We start from the raw sequence: 16618 nt of genomic DNA, 5'->3' as shown, positions 1-16618 counted from the left end.
CCTGTCCCGGGCCCGCCAGAGATTATCCATCAACGCGACCAAAGCAGTTTCCATGCTGTAGCTGGGCCTGAATCCTGACTGATGAGGGCCTAGATAATCGGTTTCTTCCAACGACCACTGGAGCGCCATCACCTTCTCAACAACCTTCCCCATAAAGGGAAGGTTGGAGACTGGACGATAGTTGTTAAGAATGGCTGGGTCCAGGGAAGACTTCTTGAGGAGGGGGTACACAAGTGCCTCCTTGTAGGGATCCAGAAAGGACCCCCCCCCCCAAAGAAGCATTGGCAATCTCCTGGACCCAGCTCCGTGTCACCTCCCTGCTGGCCGAGACCAGCCAGGAGGGACACGGATCCAGGAAGCAGGTGGCGGAACTCACAGCTCCAATGGCCTTGTCCACTTCATCGGGTGAAGTGTCCACTTCCTCAGATGAAGATAGGGAGCAGATATTGTGAGAATGTGTAACAAGAAACCATGTTTTTTCTGATAAATGTCTACAGGAGCAGATTTGAACATCTGAAACCCAGATAAGCAGTAAAGGGGAACAATTAACTAAATAAATGTTGCTGAAGTACTAATTCAGAGTTTCAAAGGAGCTTTTTTCAAGAGGCAACTGAATTCTCTGTTTTCCTTTGAAGACATTTCACTTCTCATCCAAGAAGCTTTTTCATCTCTGAGAAGTGAAACATCTTCAAAGAAAAACCAGAAAGTCCAGTTGCCTCTTGAAAAAAGCATCTTTGGGACAACAATGATCTGGATGACTGAGAAATCTCCATAGACATTTTGCTAATTCAAAGGTTTGCAGGCCAAATCCATCAGCCTATGAAAAACCAAAATTTAATCAATCAACTACCTATCTCATCATCCAGACTTTTTTTTTAAGGCTTGAATATATTTTTATTGATAAACTATTTAATACTTACAAATAATGTCTCATTTTAGACTCATTTCTTCGGCTTTGTTTCAAAAGCACCTTCAATATTTGATATTTATTTATTTATTCATTCATTCATTCATTCAATTTTTATGCCACCCTTCTCCTTAGACTCAGGGCGGCTTACAACATGTTAGCAATAGCACTTCTTAACAGAGCCAACCTATTGACCCCACAATCAGGGTCCTCATTTTACCCACCTCGGAAGGATGGAAGGCTGAGTCAACCTTGAGCCGGTGATGAGATTTGAACCGCTGACCTTCAGATCTACAGTCAGCTTCAGTGGCCTGAAGTACAGCACTCTACCTGCTGCGCCACCCTGGCTCATATGATCACAAAAGAGGAAAAAAACATACAGTACACAAGCAGGGCAAAACAAACAAAAGCAGTTGTTTTCATGCAAGTACTCTTCAAAGGCATTGGGTCAATTTTTATTTTTATTTTCTATATATTTTTTCCAGCTCTCCTTAATTAACCTCTATAACATACATATCATAAAAACAGTAATACAGTATTTGGCATGGGTTCCCCCCCCCCCCCCCCTTCTAACTCTTCTGGTATAAGATGTGAGGGAGAGCTGCTACAATATTTTTGCAACTGATCACGATCATTTGATTCTTAGGAGCAGCAGGCATTGATATTCCAGATGATTCAACAAATTCAGCACAAAAGAGAATTGCAGCGGCTCCAGATGACCGGTTCCTCCATGACTGGCCTTGGCCCAGTGACCACCACATCCCTTCTCCACTCTAGCAATAATGCGCCATCAGCTGCCAACAGTGTTCTCCTGGCTTCCATCTCCCCTCAACAGCTTAATCCTGCCAGCTCACTAATGGCTTCACCGCCGCTCAGCACCCCTGGGAACAGCCTGATGTCAGCCGCAGGAGCTGTTATTCCACCTGTCCTCACAGCCCAAACAAACCCTTTCCTCAGTTTGCAAGGCGACAGCAGCAGCCAGAAAGGAATGGTGAGCATCTTATAAGAAGGCCAGAAGCAAGGTATTGCCTGCCAACAGCTGAGCTACTTTGGTGACATAGCATATTCATAAATACTTTAACTCTGAAAAAGACTTTTTCTGGAATTAGGACCCTAAATCTAGCTCTACTACTGGGTGGAGGTGATTTCTTTTTTCAGGGAAGCCCGGTAGGGAATCTAACATGGCTATGGAACAGATTTGGATATATGATTTGGGCAGAATTCTAGATAACAAAGTAAATGTTGGGAAACAAAAAAAAAGTTTTGAAAATGCAGTGGAACATATTCTATCAAAGAATGGGTTAATGAGCAGACAGATGCAATGGGAAAGAGGCTGGAAAAAGCTAAGTGGAGGATTTTGGAAATGAAAAAAGAAAAGTTATATTTAGAAGGTGTCTGGGATTAGAATCTCATAAGATTGTTTCATATATGTTTTCCTTCCTCCCATTTTTTTTAAAAAATGTATTGTTTGGCATATCACCAATTTAGACAGTGCTGTTTTTGCCATTTTTTCCCCTCTAGAACATAAATGAAAAGGGAGTGCAAGACAAAGGCTAACTTTTGGTGATACTGGGCTGCTTTCTCTGCCATAAGAAAACAGTCTCCTTGAACCTTGGATCCCAAAACGTAGAGCAACCATATGAAAGGCTTCCGAGAAAGTCTTCCTTGCCACAGTCACAGTGACACCAAGCGGAGGCATGCCAGAAGTCTACGTTCCTTGGTTCTGAGCCTGTCATTTAGTGTCTTTCTGAAAGAGACTGGTGGTGTGAACACTTCTTATCCCTTGTTGGCTTGGTCTATTCTGCTGCACTTAAGTCATAAAAAGTTGCACTTCAAATGGAAAGGATGAAGCAGCGTTTGCCATCCGAGAATATCCCCTCAAAGATGGGGCCCATGAACTGGACACAACCACAATCACCTGGTGATTAATGTTATTTTTGCAGAGCATGTTATTTCCAAATCAGGATTAAGAAATCCATCAATATTCCCCTGTGTGAAGATCCAGCTAAAGCAAACCAGGATCAGAGGTTTTTGAAGTTCCCAATAAGTAAGAAGGAAGGGTTAAAAAAATCGTATTTGGAGGTCCATGTATATGAATCCTATATAAGGGATTTCATTCCCATAGGCATTTTAGATGTCTACATCTTAACTGACTCCAACTGAGGTACAGGTTATCTGGGAACGAAAAGCTATTCCTACATAACTGAGAACAGTTACCTGGTTTCCCCAAATGTCCTTTAAAAAAAAAAACCTACCTGAAGGAAATGGCCTCACTTTTTCATCTTTAACCAAGGGACTCCTCTTTCTACCCTTCAGAAGTCTTTGCAGAATGCTAACAAATAATCCAGAGTCGATGCTGAGCTATTTCCAGCCACTCACAAAGAGTTTCTTGCTCTTTGTCACATCAACCACTCAAAAGCCCAACACCAAAGAGGCAGAACAAAGGTTTTGTCTAATGGCAGGAGCTATTCCAACCATCTCCAAAATCAGCTGGTAAGAACATCTTTCCTCTGAAACAGTTCTCACTCGTATCCATCTAAGGAGAATATAAGTCTTCCCATCACCGGAAGATCTATTTCCATCTCCATTTTGTAAACAGATGGTTTAGAAACAGTATGAATTTCCTTCTCCTTCCAGGCAGGGGGAAATTGAAATGGAGATCAAGGTCAGATATTCTAAGGAAACCAGCTCAATTTTGTCTTAGTTGGATAAATCCAGATCTCTTTAAAAAGAAAGATTCTGGGTAATGGAATCACACAGGGCCTTTCAAAGCTTTCTTGCTTCCCTGAATATACAGTCGTTTTAGGTTTATTCTTGCCACCTGCTACAATTTGCACTATTTTCAACCACTGGTGGTGAGCAAGTACTTACAATCCCATAATAACCACTGTTGTATAAAATAATGTTTGAGGTTCTCCCCCCCCCCCCATTGTTTGAACAAAGCAACAGTAGCTACCAGATAGATGAGTTGGACTCTTAAAAATTAAGACTGAAGCAACTTTTCTTGAATTTTTCTTTGATTTGTTTCATTCAGAGAGATACATTTAGCTCCAAGCTTTGAGCTTGTGTGTGCATACTTACCCATAATTTAAAGGGTTGTTTGCTTATTTTTATGAAGTTGTTTAATAGATCCTAGAAACTGTCAAACCCAGTAAATTTTCCAAATGACAACTGGGAAGTTTTCTTTCTACTCATGGCAGCTTTGGCACAGGTTAAAGAACAGATTGAAGACTGGCATTTCAGCTGAACGTAAAAATAGGCTTTTTTCATCAGAAAACTAAGCCATCTCAATACTCTTTAGATAGCCAACTCATCAATAAAATATATCCATACCAGTGCATTCCGGTTTTATTTTGTCCTTCATTGGCATGTTTGTAATAATTGCTTGGTCCTTATTTGGCTGCCGTAATACAGAATGGCTATGAGTTGTGATGAAAGTAATTTGAAATGGAGGCTAAATCCAACTTTTGTTCCCCTTTTTAGGCAACTAATGAGCAGTATCTCCAGAATTCTTATTGCAACCTGCAACTACATTGCAGAAAATTGTTGTTCTATAGCACCAGCAAAATTCATAACCCTATGTCTTTGGTCTTCTTATTTTGACGCTGGGGGAAAAGAATTTTACAACTGCTAGAATTGCAAAAATGATTTTAAAAAACATTGCCATCAATAAATGCTTGATATACAGCTGCCCTATCAGGAGTAGTAGAGCATATTGATTATTAAAATATTCTGGAAAAGAGTTATTTAAATTTAAATATACAAAGAGGTAAATCACTAGCTGAAAAGAATGACCATTCTATCTAAAACATTGTGTGGGGGAGAGGGGAAATACTTTTCTCTGCAGTGAGGGCAAAACTCGACATTGCAAAAAAAAAAGGAAGGTTCGACCCCATATTTTCATCATTTATAACAATATTGGATTGGAAAAAGGCATATGGGGAAGAGCATTGAAAGATGGAAAGAACTGTTTGTGTGACACTGCACATTTTGCCATTCAAGGGTTGCATTCTAAAATCCGATATTACTGGTTTTTTGCTACACCATAAAAGGATATTTTTCCCCTTTAAGCTTTTTTCTGTTTGTATTGTGGATAATCTTTATTCCTCCAAATATTGGTGAACTTTAATTCTCAGGAACCCAAGTCAATATAATCGATTTTGGACAGTGCTGGGATCTGTGGTTCAGGATCACCTGAAGAACCTTACTTATGTTGAGGAATGACTCAGTTCTACAAAACTCTCATTGCACAAGATCACAAAACTGTATTGGCCGTGTTTTGTGACTTTAAGAGTTCATAAAGTAGGAGGTATCAAGCCCTAATTGAGCTACCATACAAAAGTTGAAAAAAGTTTTAACATCACAAATATAGTTCATCTTTATATTTATATACACCTTGTTTCCTATAGAAACAAAGTGAAATACAGTACATGAAAATCACCCCTTCACATAACAAAAATATGGGATTGGAATGAGCAGTAATGATCATGGTCTACTATTGCCATTGGTCTGAAATCATCTACTGAAGTTTATGGTTGAAGGAGAACTTGAACGTGAGTCTTCCTAGTCCTGTCCAACACCTGAACTATTAATCTACAATGGCTGTATGAACTGAACTGAAAATAAGGAATAGATAATTCAGTCTTTGGGCAGCAGGTGATATTAAGTCTGAATTCAATTCGTGAGCCTATCTATCAGATATCCCTGGTAGGCAATTCATCTGGCTAGAGATACAATTTCATGTAGTTTAGTTTATCCCACCTGATCTCTATGGACCAGAGGAAATAGAGAAGGGCAGGAGGAAGAATAACAGCCAAGGCAATAATCGACTGGCATTTCTTGAACCCTTTCCAACAAGTTAGTTTGAATTAATGTTGAAGGTAAAGTAAAGGAAGGGAGAAGCATATGCAGACTTGCAGGTTTGTGTAATTATAGTTGTCACAATAAAAGTAGCTCTGTCCTTGGATTTGGTTGACATCCATATTGAGTCTCCAGTGAACTCTAAGTGGCAGAATCTACAGGATAGAATTATATACATGACTCAATAATACTATTGCTTCTTGCACTCAAGGCTACACATTCAGCTGAGAAGCACAGGGTATATTTAAGATATGTCTGCACCCAGAAGATCAATTAGATGCTTTTTGAAAGTATCCTAAGAATATTCCATTTGGGGAAGAGGTTTTTTTTTTTTCCCCAAATTTAAGATGCAAAATTCCAGATGGGAGAAAAGTGTATACCTTTACTATCATATAGTGGTGTCTGGATTTTTCAAGCCTGAATCTGACAGCCCTACTACTTCATGACCAGGCAGGTTCCTAGCGTATTATATGGAAGAGAAAATAAATAGCTGGTGCTTAGCAGTAATTTGGAAGACTGAAAAGACCTCTCTTGGATAATGTAAGGAATAAGTGCTTTTACAAAAGCTCCATTTCTCTTTCCACGGATATCAAATAGAGAACTCGGTACAGCAATTTTCTTCAGCCATAGAAACCTTGTAGAGCTGCATTAGACATTTTGGCTGTATAGACATTATACAGTATTTACATTTGAGAAAAAAAAGTTATACTGTGCATCAAGGAAAAAGCCATCTGGAGGCTAGGCTGGCTTGTGGAACAGCCTGGAATACTACTTCCTTGCCTCTCCAGGATTACTGTATATAACACATAAAAATCAAGTGCAATTCTGAAAAAGTCCCAAGCAAGCACTAGTTCAGATAAACCTGAAAGTTTTTAAAATGGAATTGTTGGATGTGGAACAGTGCTTGCCTGTAACAGAATCAAATATAACACCAGTCACTTAGTTTTCAATTACAGAAATCAATGTGCTCAGCAATTGTAGAATAATACATAGAAATATGGTCAGAAGACGATAATAACAAATCATATGTGTTGTCAGGAATTGTGCTCAACGGAGTCTATTTTTATTCAATAAAGTTTGTTCATTGAGAACAAAGCATACTAAGTTATTTTTACAGCCAATTGTCTTCTTAACTATATGAATTGGAGGTACCTTCTTAGTTTTCTTTCTTTTCAGGTCCTTAGGTTGTTTGTATCATACTTGTAACTTCAAATATTAACTTGAAATTGGCATTTGACCCTGAAATCTAGCTTTGCTGATCACTTGTCTTTAAGCTTTTCTTAAAACTAGTCTGGGAAGATATGAAGGTTAAAGAGCCAACATGTTATGCAGTATTGGCTAAATTTGTGGAAAAAAGCCCACTGATTTACTTGAGGCTAGTCATTATCTCTCAATTTAATGTATTCCTGAGAAGTATTGTAGGGGGAAAAAACAGTAGGAGGAAAAATTCCACATTGGCACTCCCTGCTCTATAAATTTAACAAGAAAATGAGAAAAGAAAGCATATTCATTGTACAGTATTTTGGCATCTCAAAAGCATTCTCCCTATTTTAAAATATTAAAACCATCCTGATCCATGGTTCCCGTCTTACCAGCAACAGTTTCTTCTTTCTGGAATGTTAATTCCAGCCAATTGGTTGTCTATCGAGCCATTGCTGGAAATAGGGAGTCCAAACTTTATTGAAGATGTTAATTCCTCTAATGAAGAGGCAAGAGACAGTTTAGTGACTTTAGCTTTTTATTGGTCATAGCGAACAAACATCAGCAAGGTCCCATAGGCATGGGTTTAAATAGGGAGCCCTTTAAATCAGGAGCCAGCCAGATTTTACCTGCTTGAGTTCCTGGTCGGATTGGAGTGAAAACTTCCCAGCTTCTCAGGACATAACATCCTTCCCCCATTATTAGTTCAGCACATAATTTTGCATACATAATCATTTAGCTATGTGGGCATGATACTGCTCTAGAACTGACCTGCGCAGTTCATTTGGGGCATTGGCTGGAGCTGGAGAGCACATGTTTTCTCTCTCGGGCTCCCTCTATGGAACTTGCTGGAACATCAAGGCATCGGCCTCAGCTGGACTCATCGTTGTCCAGTCCACAGGATCCATAGATAAGTGAACTGGCTCTTGGGTTAGCTATAGCAGTAGGAAGGACATGATTAGGATTTGGGCCTCTTTCCCAGTCATTGTTAAGCCATTAGTAGTCTTGTCATTGGTCCACATGCCACCGCCATTTTCTCCCAACCCCCAGGCCTATTATATATGATTTGGGCCTGTTATATCAACAATCTCTTCAGGTAGCTATAGGGGCCTCCTGGCAAAGTTCCTTGCCTAAACTGGATCACTTATTTGGAATATTCAGATTTTCTCCCTGCTGGGAGCATCTCTTATGTTGCAGTAATTTGGGTGTAATCTATCCAGGACAGACCGGAGCTTCGTACCCATCAGGAGCTTGGCTGGGCTTTTGCCTGTGGTTGTGCTGGGAGTTATATGTTGACTTGCTAAGAGTTTGTCTATTCAGGCTTGTCTGTCCCCTGGGCCTATTGATTCCAGGGATTCTTTAATGGCTCTTACTGTTTGTTCCGCTAACCCAGGGGTAGGCAAAGTTGGCTCTTCTATGACCTGTGGACTTCAACTCCCAGAATTCCTGAGCCAGTATGGTTGTCTTGGGAATTGTGGGAGCTGAAGTACACAAGTCATAGAAGAGCCAACTTTGCCTACTTCTGCGCTAACCCATTGCTACTTGGCTTGAAAGGGGCTATAAGGTGTGCTTTATTCTTTGACTTGCTAAAAATTCCTCAAATGATGTGGACGTTAGCTGAGACTCATTATCTGACACTTACATACGGCAGCCCATGTGTGGCAAATAATTTTCTTAATACCTTGATAACCACTTATGTTGTTGTGTGCATTAGTGCAACTTCCAACCATTTAGAATATGATGACTATTAGAAATGTTTGCCTGTGGAATGGCCTCGCGAAATCTAAATGTGTGCATGAGCAAGGGGCCCTGGGTTGTTCCCATTCATACACAATAGACTTTGGGTGGAATGCCCAAGATTCCTGGATGAAGTCCGCTCAGGACTGCCCCCACCCCCAAATTGTGGTGCATCGCACACCAGCACCACTGGCAAGGTCTCATTGAACTGCATTAAGAAACTGTTTTCAGAGAGGAGGTTTTTTACTGCCTCGAATACTCTGTTTTGTAAGGGACCTGACACCCATGGTGTATTTTAGATAGCAGTTTGTGGAGGGGTTCCACAATGGTAGCTTTATTTTGCAGGAAAATACTATAGAAATTTAGCAGCCCCAGGAACGCTTGTAGTGCGGCCTTGTTGGTGGGCACTGGAACATCTCTAATAGCCTTAAGCTCATTTTTAACGGGGTAGCCCAAGAATTCTACTTCCGGAAACCCTATCTGGCACTTATTTGCCTTAACTCGCAGGCCCGCAGCTCAGAAACACATGAACACCTCCCTCAGTCTGTTCCTCAGCTGGCTAATACTCCTTGCCGTTATTAATACATTGTCAAAATATGGAACTACACCAGGTAGCTTGCTTAAGATTCATTTTGTTATTTCTTGAAAAAATCCTGGGCCCATGGTAACCCCGAATTGAAGCCTATTATATTTGAAAGTCCCGCAGTGAGTAATTATTGTTTGGGCTTGAAAGAGGCTATTAAGGTATGTTTTATTCCTTGACTTGCTAAAAATTCCTTGAACGATTTGGACATTAGCTGAGGCCGATTATCAGACACTATTACATCCGGCAGCCCATAAGTGGAAAATAATTTTCTTAATACTTTGATAACTGTTTCTGTTGTTGTTGTGGGCATTAATGAAGCCTTCTAACCTCTTGTGTTCAGTAGAATTTCTGGCACCAAATTCAACAAGTTCCTAGAGTATAGGGCTATATTTTCCTTCTGCAAATAGATGACCACTAGATGGCAACAAAGTTACAGCAAATGTTAACTTTTTGCAAGTGGTTTTTGGCTTTATAGGTTGATTAATATGTTGAGGTAAGAAGCACTTTTTTACTTGATTTTTAATCTTGTAATTAATAATCAGCGATCATGCAAGCTTAGAAATTCTAATTTATATGCGCTTCTCAGAGTCTTGTTATTGGATTTATTTTTAAAAAGTGTGCAAAATAAACATACAAAGCAAACCGTGATCTAAATGAACTGCATGTAACCAGTTTGTGATTCCCAGCTGGAAGGCAGACCAGGCATGATTAGGTTAGCATGAATTGGAAATTCAGATTTAAATCAGTCTCTGCTTTTGATTTCTTTGCATTATATCATATTCTGAGTTCATCTGTAAAATTAAGATACCCATGCTTGGTTTGGTTTCCTGTTCCTGGGAACAGAAAGAATAGTTTAGTGAATGAAGCTAGTCTGTTGAATTATAATGCCATGAGAAAAATTATCTTATTCAACCACTTGATTTACAAATTTCTATTTATCTCAACTATTAAAAGATGGTGCATATTAAACTAGAGATCTTCTGTAAAACAGAAAACAGAACTTAAACTGTCCAATTAAAATGGTATAATTCACTCTATTTTCTATTTCTATTATTTCTTATCTTCATCTTGTTACAAAAATAACATATGTAATGCATATATATTTTTCCTAAATGAGCAGGTAGTAAATGGAAAATAATATGGATGGCAATCCTATGTAAATTTCATCTGTAATAAATTCTGCTGAACTTAATATGACTTAATTTCAATTTGCGTAGAATTATAACCATAGGTTGGAAAATAAATATAGAGGTTGAGCCTCATTTCCTATCCCCAGTGATAGAGATCCAGTCTAATCTGTTTTAATGAGCAGCAGAGAGGGACTGTGCTTCTCCAAGATCAAAAGCATTTCTAAATTATTCTCAGTATGCAATCCTACTGGATGATTATTTCTCAAAGAACAGTTAATATAATGCAAGGGCATGGGGTTTGACCACTTGACCCTTAAGTCTCTTCTTTTTTTTTTTTTAGCTGCAAACTGCTTTAGCCCTTCTCTCAGAAGTCCTCGGCATATTATGGTCCATTTGATTGTTTTCTCTACCCATTTTCCAAAAGAACAACCTGTCTTTCAAACTGGGTTGCCTGGATTAGTCTCCCAGGAATGGGACTGAGGTTCATCTATCGTGCTAAGCCAAACTATGACTTACTTGTTTGCTGCTTAGTGCATTGTGTGAACCCCCAGCCATGTGGTTTATCAGTCATGTTTTATGATTTTAATGTATTATGTGAATTCAAGTCAGTCAAAATATATGACTTCAACCCAGCCTGAAAGTTGAAAATGATTTAAATTTTTAGTGATAGAAAGCTATTGTGGATTTAAGATTCATGGGTAAAAGTTATATTTAAAGTGACTAGGAAGGTGCTTTGAAAGAGCACTGGAGAAGAGTACCAGAATCTCTTTTTGGCAGGAAGAGATCAGAAATAATTTTTAAAAGGTAACTAAGTTCCTCATTTGGTTGCACTGGGGTATGTTTCTTTACCCATCTTTTGATGCTGATGTTTCAATTTTAGTACTTTGCCTGTGTCTAACACTTACTTCCCTTCTCCGTTGTTGTAATTTTCAATTAAATAAAGGAAAAGATGTGTATATTTTTGGCAATCAAATTAATGTAGCTAAGATATATTTTTTCCATGCTGCTTGACTGTTCCTATTGTAATAAATATTAATATCAAAATCAGAAAAATAATAAAACCATCCTGGGTTTTCCTTTAATTATAAACAAGTTATGACTGTTGAATGGTCTTTTTTCTTCTCTTTTGGCAAATATAGAAAAAAAGACAATTGAGTTGGAAATATTAATTTTTTCTTTTACATTATAGCTTGGAGTGAATTTTATTGTATGTCCTTCCATTGTTGTAACGTAATTATTTTAAAAAATTCTGCATCCAGCAAGTCTTTTACTTGCTCTGTTTGTGTATCATTTTTCCTAACAGTTAGTCTTCTACATAAACATTTCAAATTCTGTCATTTATCTTATTTATTTATTATAATTTGTCAAACAGAAACAAAAGCAGGAATAATATAAAAATACAATAATAGAGACGATAGGCACTTATGCACGCCCTCTCTACAAACCTCTTAAGTATAGATCTGTGGAAGTGAATTTGTGAGTGAAACTGAAAATTTGTAGCTGAAAAGGGAAAGTTTATCTTAAAAATCCTGCTCAAGTTCATTTTTTACTCTAGATACAATCTATAAATACATCAACTATAGCAAATTTTGGTCTCTACCAAATAATTCTTGCTATATCTAGCCTGTTTTGGGAATCCGAATGACCTATATCCATATCCACCATTACCCTTTACACATAGAGTAATTACAGTGGTACCTCTACTTACAAATGCCTCTACTTACGAACTCTTCTAGATAAGAACCGGGTGTTCAAGATTTTTTTGCCTCTTCTCAAGAACCATTTTCCACTTACAAACCCTGAACCTCCAAAACTGTAACTGGAAAAGGCAGGGAGAAGTCTCCGTGGGGCTCTCTAGGAATTTCCTGGGAGGAAACAGGGCCGTAAAAGGCAGGGAGAAGCCTCTGTGGAGCCTCTCTAGGAATCTCCTGGGAGGAAATAGGGCTGGAAAAGGGGAGAAGCCTCTGGAGCCTCTCTTGGAATCTCCTGAGAGGAAACGGCGGGAAAAGCTGGGGCGAAGCCTCCATGGGGCCTCTCTAAGAATCTCCTGGGAGGAAACAGGGCCTCCACCCTCCCTGTACGTTTCCCAATTGCATGCATTATTTTCCTTTGCATTGATTCCTATGGGGAAAATCACTGCTTCTTACAAACTTCTACTTAAGAACCTGGTCATGGAACGAATTAAGTTCCTAAGTAGAGATACCACTGTTTTCCCAGAATAAACTTGAAGATGAAGCTAGTAGTGAGATTGTTGGGCTTATTTCTGTTTATAGCAATAGCAAAATAGCTATTAGACTTATGTACTGCCCATAATGTATTGCAGCACACTCTGGGTGGTTGTCCTTATTTTTTTTACTGTGTTAATTGGATATTACCTAATATTATATGCATTTGTTATACATAAACAATATCAGCATTTTTTTGAATTTGTTAAAAATCTATTTCCATTTTGATTCTAGGTATTTTCAGTTTACTGGGTCCTGATTTAGCTCCAATTATAAGAAGTTTTTAGAAATGATAGAACATAAGTAAAAATATCTAACTGCCATGCTGGCTATTATCAACTCTCAAGTTGAAAATGTATTGAAGTCATTGTTGGTCCTCGGTAAGGGCCTGGAATCGTCCCTGCAATTTTCTTAGGAAGAGTTTTTCTGGTTTGTCTTTGCCTTTCTCCTAGAGCTGAAAGGAGGGAGACTGGCTGGTTTTCTGCTTAAGGTGGGACTACAATTCAGCCTCCCAGTTTCTAGCTTAGTTCTGTAAACACACCCACCTGGTCTTCACATTTATTGTTGATTGGTTGGTTGGTTGAAAACATTTGTATAGCTGCCCATCAAGAACTAAACTTTTCATCAGCTTACAATTAGCAATACACAATAAAAGGGAAAAACAATAAAATAGAAAAACTGGACATCACAGTCACTGTTTTTTATGTTTCTTTTTACACATAATCTTGCACTAGGTTAAGGTATGAGAAAGAATACTTAATTTCTTTACTGAAAATTAAAATGTGGGGTAGGCTTTGCATCTCAGGGGGAGGGTGTTCCATGGGGCAAGGGTTGCAATTAAAAAAGGAATGCTCCAAGCACCCACAAGTTACTAGTATTTAAGGGAAGGTATCTGCAGTATCTTTTTCTAGAGCAGTGTTTCCCAACCTTGGCAACTTGAAGATATCTGGACTTCAACTCCCAGAATTCCTCAGCCAGCATTCGCTGGCTGGGGAATTCTGGGAGTTGAAGTCCAAATATCTTCAAGTTGCCAAGGTTGGGAAGCACTGTTCTAGAGGCTCTAAAGGGATGGGCAGATATCCTTAAGGAGAGAGGGTTCCACAGATGACTGTTCATTTAAATAAACATATTGGGTATATGTTGGCAACTACAATATGTACATATCTGCATCCAACTCAGCTATGAATGGAAATTTTTAAAAAGGATTCTTCAATTGTAAGCTAAGTGCAGCAAAATAGTCAGCCTGTCTATCCATAGAAAGCAGAGTGAACTACCCCAGCATTTCTCAACCTTGGCTGCTTGAAGATGTGTAGACTTCAACTCCCAGAATTCCACTGCCAACAAGGCTAGCTGGGAAATTATGGGAATTAAACTCCACATATCTTCAAACATATCTTCAAACATTAGACTATCTAATAATGACAAGCTAGTCATTATGGAAGAAAAAAGGCAGCAAGTGGATAAAGTTTTTGGGAATAGCCATGGAAATTCCATTTGGAAGATCCAAGATGCCCAATTTAATACCTGTAGAATAATATTAAAGAAATGTCTCTTTGAAAAAGATATAGCAAGTACTAACAAATGTGAGTTGAAAATTTTTCAATAGCCATGAGATAGCAGCCAAAAAGATGTTTTCTGGAGTTTTTGGATCTTTTTGCAACCCAAATCTGATCATCCTAACTTCATTACCTACAGGTAGTTGCCTCAGGTTCTGTTGGCAGCAGAGATTTCAAAGGATGCCATTGTTGCAACATCCCATTACACCCCCTCACAGAATATTATCCCAAAGTGCAAGAGCAACTAAACATCCTTTTCTTAAATTTCTTTCATCCTAAATATATATATTGTACACCCACAAACATAGAATCATATGTGAGTGACTTCTTTGTGATCAGGAAACTCTTGTGATCAGACACATGCTACAGTATTCATACACACCACAGCCATCTGGAATTGTACCAAGAAGAAGAGATTCCCACATGGCGATGGGTGTGTTGAACAGGCTGGACCTTCAGATGAGCATAATTTGATTTGGATAGAAGCAGAGAGGCATCTGCTTTACAGATGCAAATTAAGAGCGGAAGTATCATTCAATTTTTTAAAAGACAAAGAATGCAAAACATGGCTTCTACAATTCTTTGCAATCTCTTTATTCAGTAGTGACTGTAGGAAGTACTGTATCAGTATCTCTGTATGGTTAGTGAAATGACATTCTGCCTCTGTGTCTTCTCTGGTTCCCCACTCCTGTTGTATATCTCTCTGTACATATGCATTGGGAAGCACGTGCAATGTTACACATCAGTGTTTTTCAGCCTTGGCAATTTTAAGATGCACGGACTTCAAATCCTAGAATTTCCTAGCCCACCATGGCCCAACCCTGTTTAGTTTGGAGGCATTACACTATCTTTGAGAGTATGTTCTGCAAAAACTCAGTAGTTTTCCCCTAGTGTTCCAAAATTAAAAGTCATCATTGGATGACTGGAGAAGAGATTGGACAGTCACTTGTCTGAGATTGTATAGGTTCTCCTGTTTGAACAGGTGGCTGGAGTACACGACTTCCAAAGTCCATTCCAAATTCTATTTTATTTATTTATTTATTTATTTGTTTGTTTATTTATTTATTTTATTAATTAGATTTATATGCTGCCCTTCTCCGAAGGCTCGGGGCGGCTTACAATATGTAGGAAACAATATACTGTACATCCTAAATCCAATTAATTAAAATTGAAAATCCAAAAAGCTTAAGAAACAATTAAAATGCTGTCATACATATTCAGTCAACAGGCTCACAATATATTCGTCGGCCAGGGGATAGCATCTAATGACCCCAGGCATAAATGAGACTTCAGACTCTTACGAAAGACAGGGAGGGTAGGGGCAATACGAATCTCTGGGGAGGAATTGATTCCAAAGGTCCGGGGCCCATCTCTAAAGCAGGTTGGAATTCTACTCTCAAGCACCTTTTGAGCAGAGCCCAACCAAAGAAAGATGGGGATTTTATTTATTTATTCATTCATTCATTCATTTATTTATTTATTTATTAGATTTCTGTGCTGCCCTTCTCAAAGCGAGTAAATCATAGCTGAGTAAATAAACCTGGTCATATTAAATATTTTTTTTAGTTTTATGGAAGTGCCAAGGTTTTATCTGGAGTTGAATAAAATGAATCTTAGTTTTTCATCTTCCTTCTACTCTGCCATTGCTTATATCCCCTCAGAAAACTGCCTTTGACATTTTTGTTAAAAAACAACAACTACTAAACAGTATTTAGGCTATGGCAATCTCTCGGCCACATTTGCTAAAAAGCCCATGCCTGAGAAAAATCCCACAAAACTTGCAACAGGCAATAGCGGATGCATTCAGATTAAACCAAATCATGTTGTGCAATTATTTCAAGTCTTTGTTTCTTTATTTTTTTAAGAAAGGGGGGGGGGGACATTAATAAAGAGATCAATTGATGGGAAAATAAAGTTATGCTAGATGCAACCAACAGGAATGTATAGATAATACTAATTTACCAACCACAGTTAGACCAGAAACTTTGTCATTAAATGACATGATCAGTAAGTGAAACTGATATGGCTTGTGATCTGACTTCAGCTTTCTTTTCCTTTATAGTTCTGCAAAGGTTGTAAATGCTAGGACTGGTCGTCAAGTTATTTTTAATCACTGTTATAGCAGCATACAGTCACTAAATGAGGCAGTGACTACTAAACAACGACTGCCTGTATATCGCAGTTAGAGTTGACTTCATACCACACTTGAGGATGCCAATAAAATAATTATCTACTTCTGGGGCATGCATTACAATGAAATGGGTTTTTAAAAAAAACCTCTTAATTTCCACCTTTCAACAAATAAAGTTGACTGCTATCTCTTTGCTTTGGAAACTTCCAATTACAGTAGGAATAAATGTATTAATTTATTCATTTGGTAAATGTATTTGGCCATCATGACCCTAGGCAACAAAGTT

General features: G+C 38.4%; 1 protein-coding gene across 5 annotated transcripts in view; it reads left to right on the top strand.

Moving 5' to 3' along the window:
* Window positions 1–4247, top strand: part of MLLT6 (MLLT6, PHD finger containing) — a 165489-nt gene extending 161242 nt beyond the window's left edge. For 3 of the 5 annotated variants that reach the window (XM_070729837.1, XM_070729838.1, XM_070729836.1), the window contains exons 19-20: window positions 1554–1898; window positions 2429–4247. In XM_070729837.1, the coding sequence (XP_070585938.1) occupies window positions 1554–1898; window positions 2429–2464 (381 nt within the window). In that variant the 3' untranslated portion in view covers window positions 2465–4247. Of the gene's footprint in view, window positions 1–1553; window positions 1930–2428 lie in introns of all 5 variants that reach the window. The other 2 variants (XM_070729840.1, XM_070729839.1) reach the window with 2 other exon arrangements.
* Window positions 4248–16618: the final 12371 nt, after the last annotated feature.

The sequence above is a fragment of the Erythrolamprus reginae genome, chromosome Z (assembly GCF_031021105.1).
Source record: "Erythrolamprus reginae isolate rEryReg1 chromosome Z, rEryReg1.hap1, whole genome shotgun sequence".
In the NCBI taxonomy this organism is placed as follows: domain Eukaryota; kingdom Metazoa; phylum Chordata; class Lepidosauria; order Squamata; family Dipsadidae; genus Erythrolamprus; species Erythrolamprus reginae.
This window is presented reverse-complemented; position numbering and strand designations above follow the sequence as displayed.